The sequence below is a fragment of the Glycine soja genome, chromosome 9 (assembly GCF_004193775.1).
Source record: "Glycine soja cultivar W05 chromosome 9, ASM419377v2, whole genome shotgun sequence".
Lineage (NCBI taxonomy): Eukaryota > Viridiplantae > Streptophyta > Magnoliopsida > Fabales > Fabaceae > Glycine > Glycine soja.
In genome coordinates, this window is record NC_041010.1 from 34,064,041 (window position 1) to 34,071,675 (window position 7,635).

The 7,635-nt window shown below is 36.1% G+C and overlaps 1 protein-coding gene across 1 annotated transcript; it reads right to left on the minus strand.

Moving 5' to 3' along the window:
* LOC114368085 (E3 ubiquitin-protein ligase XBAT33-like) lies at nucleotides 1–7,315 on the minus strand. Its single transcript, XM_028325442.1, has 10 exons — nucleotides 6,737–7,315; nucleotides 6,555–6,614; nucleotides 6,034–6,105; nucleotides 5,604–5,785; nucleotides 4,147–4,307; nucleotides 4,008–4,066; nucleotides 3,881–3,927; nucleotides 3,650–3,793; nucleotides 2,063–2,154; nucleotides 1–1,033 (listed from the first exon to the last, which is right to left on the minus strand). The coding sequence occupies exons 1-10, from the start codon at nucleotides 6,911–6,913 to the stop codon at nucleotides 492–494; spliced, it is 1,536 nt and encodes a 511-aa protein (XP_028181243.1). The 5' UTR covers nucleotides 6,914–7,315; the 3' UTR covers nucleotides 1–491.
* Nucleotides 7,316–7,635: the final 320 nt, after the last annotated feature.

Here is a 7,635-nt window from a genome sequence, read left to right on the forward strand (position 1 = left end):
TTTGTTGAACAAGTACTTCAGCATAACATTTAGTGTTAATGGGAGAAACACCCTTGAGTTCACAAAAGGGGAAATTACAACTGTAGCAACAAGCCGTTACAGTACTCAAAGTTGTTCTTGTAAACCTATAAAATAAATGACAAACAAATAGACTACACAGAACTTCCTATCTGAGACAAGCCAAAACAGAAAGCTATTTTTCTTTTTCCTCTCCTTTTGAAAGAACACTTGGTTTTCTATGATAAAAAAGAAATCCAATTGCAATAACAACCAGCTCATACTAATTTTACTAATGCTCTCTAAATATCATAACTGAGAACTAAAAAGGTGGTGGGATGCTGATATGCAAGATTATCTATCACCTCACATATACATCCACTGGACTTCACCATATGAGGCTGGTTAATAAGATAAACTATAGACTCCTTTTTTTATCTAAGATTGTATGAAGTATCCACAAAATAAGAATGGACATGCCCCAACCTCTTAGGTCAAGCATTTATTTCTGAATTGCATTGATGCTCCCTGCTGCAACTTCTTCTACCCCAAAACATGCCTGAGCATGTCATTTTCTCCAGCCTCGGACCATCCATTTTATTCTGATCCATCATCGCAGCTTGTGAGTGGCGAGGTGATCCATCTTGTGCTTCTGCTTCCCGGGGTTCAAATGATGGACAAGGACCATCATTGCATGTACACAGAGGAATTGCTACAGATGGAAATGGAGTACAAGTGACGGGGCAAAGCATCTCCGACGGAACAGAAGCTACACGGTTTCTTCGAATCTCGGGGGTAAGAGAAAGAGACGGTCGATCTAGGTCACGTGGATGTAGCATGCAAGGGGTACACAAGCTGAGGGACACATGTAATTTATTTTCTTTTGCTTTGGAACCTGATAATTTGACAAAAGAGACAATTCCATGTCTACAAAGGGGACAAGGGATAGAACCAGGAGGCCCACCCGTTTCAGAAGAAACATTGCTTGTTGAGCAAAGATAGAGTGCACATCTTACACAAAGCTCATGCCCACATCCTGCATGTAAAAGTCTTGAGATCAGTGACACTGTGAAAGCATCCACCAGTAAGCTCAAATGTCAAACACTCTGCAAGTCTTTCACAAATGACTTAGCTTCCGTTTGATTTGGTTTCCGATTGGAATTTATAAAATTTGCTTCCAAAGCTGTTTTGAAAAATTGTTTAAGATCAATTTTTAAACTGAATGAAATGTGCCAAATAAGTGTTCGGTAGAACTTTTCAAGTTTTTAAAAGGTATGAGTTTTTATTTGTCCATATATTTAGTTGTGGTTTCAGTGTTGCTGACGTTCAAATGATGAGTTTATTACAAAGTTCGCATTAATTAACATAGTTATTTACAGTTGAGCAACGGTGTTTTTATAAAAACTGTTAGAGAACATATTTTTTAGGTGTTTCGGTTTTATAATATCCAAACCAATATTTTGGAAATAGTTTTTAAAATAGCTACTTCATGTTGGATATAAAGAGTGATTGATCTAGCCCTTAATTGATCTAGCCCAGTGAGCCTGCACTTTGTTAGTTAGTCTGTTTAGATTGCTAGTTAGAGGTGCTGTTAGCTGTCACATCAGTCATAATTGATTGCAACTGTATTAGATCAGTATAAATACTCGTACCCTAGCATTCTCTCATTTGAATAACAATTCAGAATTTCAGTTCTCCCAAATTCTCAGTCAATTCTCATTGCACCATGAAATCTAACTTGGTATCATGAGCTTTTCATGATCCAAACACCACGGCTTACTCAATCCTCTTGATTAATAAGTTTTCCATTTTCTAATATCGAAAACTTGAATGTGTAAAGAAAAGAAAGTTGCAACTTGCAAATATAGTGCAAAAGAGTATGTAAAAAGAACCACCCCAGCCCCGGGTTTTCAAAATGAAAAAAGAGAACATGGGATTGGCTCAGGAAATCTCATATTGCTTTCCTTCATTACTTTAGAAAAGAACTGCAGTTCATCAAATATCCTCATGCAGAAGCGCAGGCATATATACTTTAAACAGATATCCAAAAGATAGAATTCAGTACCTTCTGCAGCCACAGAACATTGTCTCTCCAGGCAGACAGCACAAGCATCAACTTCGTTAGAGGAGGTTGTAGTTGATTGCAGTCCACACTCTCTGCAGTTATTCAAACCAATCTTCCATTTGCATCAGCAGTAAACAAGAGAGAAGTATTTTAACATTTAATTCTACTTCGGTACATCAGGAAAAGGACATCAACAAAAAAGTAATTTTCTCTTTCTTCTTGTCTTTCAATGGATTGATAACTTCATTTCTTTTGGTATTATTACGTGGATTTGAACAATTATACAATAGGCAAGATCATTGCATTCCATTCCAAACAAGACAAATGGTAGGATCCAAAGTGAAAATGACTTTGGGCCCAACTTCTAATGTAAAAGAAATATTTCATCATGAATATAGGTTTTTCTTATATGCCCTATATATGGATGGTAGGACTAATCATTATTTAATGATCACATAACTAAAAAAAGTCATGATTTTGTGATTTAATCTTAAATCTTCATGATTTTATCTTATAACCAAGATTCACTCCTCTGAATCAAAGTAAAAGCCCTCTCACTTGACACGCACAGTTTAATGATAAATAAGATGAAGATTCCCCCACACCATGCTCTCCAGCTATTACTTTATGTAGGAAGATGGACTATAAAATTATGTGTGGAAACATAAGAAAAAATGAAACTGATTTAACAATCAATTCACACGTTTGGAACTTATTAAAAAATGAAATTTGAATTTGCTTACAATTTAAATTATATCTTGGCAAACACATTAAAGATTAATAGAATTGATTTTGTATTAGTAATTTACGTTATTACCCTCACATAATAAGTTATAAGACTTGAGGGCAAAAAAATCAATTCAAAAAATTGAAAACTATAATCCACTCAACCCACTCAAATTCAAATGAATTTCTATATACGCACAACTAAAATGGCAATGGATTCCCAAGCAGAAAGTGAGAGGACACTCATTCGATTCTTATATCACAAACTGGAAATCAAAATTGGGAAAAGTGCCATTGGTCCCATAGGCTGAATAATGAACACTAAATACTCAAGTAATTCTTCTCTCCCAAACATGCAAGGAAAATAAAGTTTAATTTTTTTAGTTTGTACCTATAATATAGTTTATTTCATCAGACAGACAACAACATTAATCACTCTAGTAATCTCTTCTTCAATATTTTTAATAGTAAATTTAAAATCTAAAGAACCTCGGCCACTTCCCCAAAGTATTATTTGTTGACATCACATTAGACATGCACAAATAAGAAATTGATGTATATTTATTTATCAGGTAGACAAACAGTGAAAAATATGAAATCACAGCACCCTATTTAGCATATCTGGAAAATGGACGAAGTCCTTCATAATTGAAGCTTTGTTGTAGTGCATCCATTACTTTGTTGTTCAGAGAAAATTAGGTTGGATACATATGTACTTTCTCATCTTCCCAAAATTCCTTTATTGGTTATTTTCCCCTTTAATGCTATTTACAGTCCCCAATATTTTTTCAAAATATTTCCAGAGTGTTCTCCTTGCTCTTTATGATTTTCATTATCAAGATATATTGACTGCAAAACTACCTGGCAATGTTGAGCACACTCATGAGAGGAAGGGATAAATAATTTGAAGAAGGGAATGATGATATTGTGGCATCAGAAGTAGGTGTCAACAAAGGTTCAAGCCAATGGCGCCCCCACATCCTAGCAACATCAAGTGGAAGCCATCTGGAGGGGAAAAAATCAAATTTACATCATTTATGTTATATAGGGAATGTAAAGTTAGTTCTAAAGTTTCCATTAAAAGTATCTTACCCATTGCAATTCAAAGCCATTCGACTTGCACCTCTTGCAAGGAGGATCTGAAAAAATAAGAGCATCATGACATATTCAAAAGAAAAGACCAAATGGAATATCACATCAAAGTTGAAGCAATTCTTGCCTGACAGCATTTTAAATTGCCTCCACAAGCAGCATAATGCAATGGAGTGCTTCCAGCACCTATATCAATGCACATCAGTAATTTTCAAGAAGAAAGGAAAACAACCATACATTTGTCAGCAAATTAAACAAAAGATTACCTATTAAATCCATTGATGTTCCATAATGAAATGTTGCAGCTGACACATTAGCACTAAGATCAAGTAGCAGTTGTACACAATCAAAGTACCCATTTAATGCAGCCATATGAAGGGCAGTGATACCAGCATCAGCTGTTTTGTTTATAAACTTGGACAGCGCACTGCACTGGAATAAAGTAAATAAATAGCAAGAAGATAACATACAAAAATTACAGCTTTGTAGAATAGTCATGCCTCAAAACATTCTTAATATCAATAAAAAAACTAAAAGAAAACTCAATGACTTAGGGGTGTAATCTGGCCGGGTTGGGTTGGCTTGGTGCTATTCAGAAATCCAAATCAATTAAACAATGATGAGTTGGGTTCTCTGTTTAGGTAGGAAACCCAAACCAAACCAACCGAATCTCTATTTGGTTGGTTTGGGTTGGTGATAAAAATAAATATTAATTATTGACAAATTCCTCTTTCCTCCCAAAACGTCCTTGATTCATCAATCATCGCATGACAGACAGCACCCACAAGGCAACAACCTCATCACCCCTCTTCAACTTGAAGAAGCTCAAGCAGAGGAATGAATTTGTTCATTTGTTGCAGGCAGCAGAAGGGCTGAAACGCTGGTGACCAAATCCACGATCATGAGGCTGTCGCAGATGGAAAAAAGAAGTCCCCTAATGACACCAATATGACTAGGGTGCGCATCAGACGCAAAAAATGGCAAATCAGGTGGCGGTGAATGGTGAAACCATAGATCTCATCTCCACTGCTGTGCAAACCTCTGGCAAACCCATCAGAAACGCCACTGCTGTGTAAACCTCTAGAAGATCTGGTGTCTCCACCGTGGGTCATGCAGGGTTTGGCTATGCTGAGTGGGATTGTGGGAATTGCAGAAAACAAAGCCAACTTCACAAACGAAGCTAAACAGTGCAAAACTGCAAATCTTGCCATGGTTTTGGTTGTATAATATTAATAGGGGTGCTGATTGTTGAAAAATCTGGTTGGGGATGTTCAGTTTGGGTTGTATTACTTCAGGTTTACAAACTCATAACCCGAACCAAATAAACTCAGTTGAGTGATCATGGTCCAATCCAAACCAATTACCCGAACCAAGCCATAAAAAGTTGTCTCATGTATTATAGCCCATACCTGCTTGCATCCCTACTAAATGTCATAACTCACACAGAAAGTTAAGCATAGCTCCCCACAATTAATATTTTTACCAATGCGTAATTAGTATACTATGTAGTAACTAAAATGAGTAAATACATATGCATGAAAGAGTAGATAAAATACAAACTACATGATGACATCAATACAAAGAACACTTTAATACAAGCATATTACCAATGGTGAAAATATCTTAGTAATTCAACCAAATGAGACAAATACAAAACATCACATGAAATTCACTGCACTGGTATACTGTTTTAAGAATTACATAATGAAAAGGAAAGGCGCACCTTTGTTCATATTTGTTTTTCACATTTGATGCATCACCCTCAGCAACCATGTGAGCATGTAATGCTTCAAACGGAGCACTTGGAACAAAATCCGCCACAACAAGCCTAATGCATCTTGCATGCCCATTGATGGCTGCAAAGTGAAGAGCTGTCCTCCCGCTGAGATAATCTGCTTTCATAACCTGTTATCATAAGGGCTACAGTCTAGTTATTCTTAAAAAGAAACTTTAACCATGTAAGTAGAAAAATACACTTGAAGACGACAATTCCTTTCCCACTCAACACATAGTTTCAACTTTCAACAACCAACCCTGTAAGGCTGTAACCTATGGTCTCCATCCAACAGTTCAAATATAACTAAAAGACAAAAAGGAGAGAGAAAATTCCTCCTATATGAACACAGTAAATAAAATGGAGTACTCATACTCACATTGCATTTGAAGAGCAGAAGGGTCTGTACAACTTCCCAATGTCCATATCTACAAGCTTGCATCAAAGCGGTCTTCAAATCAAGGATCAAAGCAAACCAAAATCTCATTTAGTAAGCCATATTCTGAATCAGTGCATCATACACATGCATAAAAAAGCAAAGCAACATGCATCCAAAGAAAATTGTATAAATCTTTCACATTATCATGCTGGCACCTATTGAATAGGCACCAGATCCACCGATCTGTGAATAATCACAATGCACACCCCACACGCTACTACATCAGTGTGGCACGGAATAGAATCATACTCAAAAATGGTAAAAATTCATTTTTGTTTCAATTTCTAACACACAAAATAGTCTTCCAACATCAAAATTCACCTAAGTTCACCACGCCATTTGCAATCAAACCGTGTATATTCACCAAATCAAAACCAACACCCACAAAACATAAATTCAAACCGAAAATCAACCTGCCATATTAACCACACATTAAAAAAAAAAAAAAAAAACCACCATACCTGCCCACAATAATTTCTCGAATTCACATCAGCTCCATTTTCAAGCAACAATGCCACAATCTAAGAGAAACCCAGATAAACAAAATCAGAAGGGAGTCGAAGAAAACCGGTAAAAACAGAAACTCACCAAAATGAAAAAAACGAAAAAAAAAAAAGAAGTGATTGAGATTGAGAATTGAAACCTCGTTATGGCCCTTGGAAGCTGCAAAATGAAGAGGGGAATTGAGACCCCCGAAAGTTGAGTACTTTGCAAGACAAGGGTTGCATTCCAGAAGCATCTTCGCCTCAACCAAATCGCCGTCCCTCGCCGCCGACACCAACCTCTCGCCGGAAGCCGAACACCCAAATGAATTCCCCATCACTCTCTCTCTCTCTCTCTTCACAATGGAGACTCTCAACAAAGAAAAATAAAACAAAATATATGAAGCGGGAGGAGGAGAACCTTAACGCAACGGGGTGTGATGTGTATTTATGATGTGAAGAAAATTGGAAACTTTGCTTTTGGATTTGGTGGAGAAGAAACTGTGATGGTAACGTGGCACCTTTCTCTCGATATCTAACTTTGTGAGACAGAGGAAGGGTAAAACAAAAAGAACGGTTGAATGTGGTAGCTAGGAATGTGATTTAGGTCGGTGTTAATGGTGGTTTTGTTGTCTGATGCGGAACAAAAGAGAAAGGTGGACACAACACAAATGTATGAGAAAATGAAGGCTCTCTCTCTCTCTCTCTCTCCCTTTTAATGATGTTCATGTTCTTTCCTTCTAAGTGAGTGTTGCTTTGACTTTTTTGTTTGATCCTCATTCTTGTTCGATACATTGGCTAAATTATTCCTATTTTTTTAATAATTTTAAAATCCTCTTGCATTACATAAATAAGGAACTAACTTTTTTAATTAAAATACGTTAGTGACAAGTTACAACTATATATTATTTTAAAATATATTTATAATTTATAATGTAGTTAATTAATATACTCTATTCCGTGCCGCACTATATATATATTAACAAATCTCATTTATTCATGTGTGGATGCAAGTATGAATTTTACTTCTATTGAGAGATAGATTCAAAAATAATTAAAA

Bases quoted from the DNA above. Each gene is read 5' to 3' on its own strand.
- LOC114368085 (XM_028325442.1), bottom strand. From the start codon at position 6,913: ATGGGGAATTCATTTGGGTGTTCGGCTTCCGGCGAGAGGTTGGTGTCG. The intron at 4,308-5,603 runs GTGCGCCTTTCC...ATTCCAGTGCAG, and splicing joins AAAAACAAATATGAACAAAG to TGCGCTGTCCAAGTTTATAA. The intron at 3,928-4,007 runs GCAAGAATTGCT...TTATTTTTTCAG, and splicing joins GCAATTTAAAATGCTGTCAG to ATCCTCCTTGCAAGAGGTGC.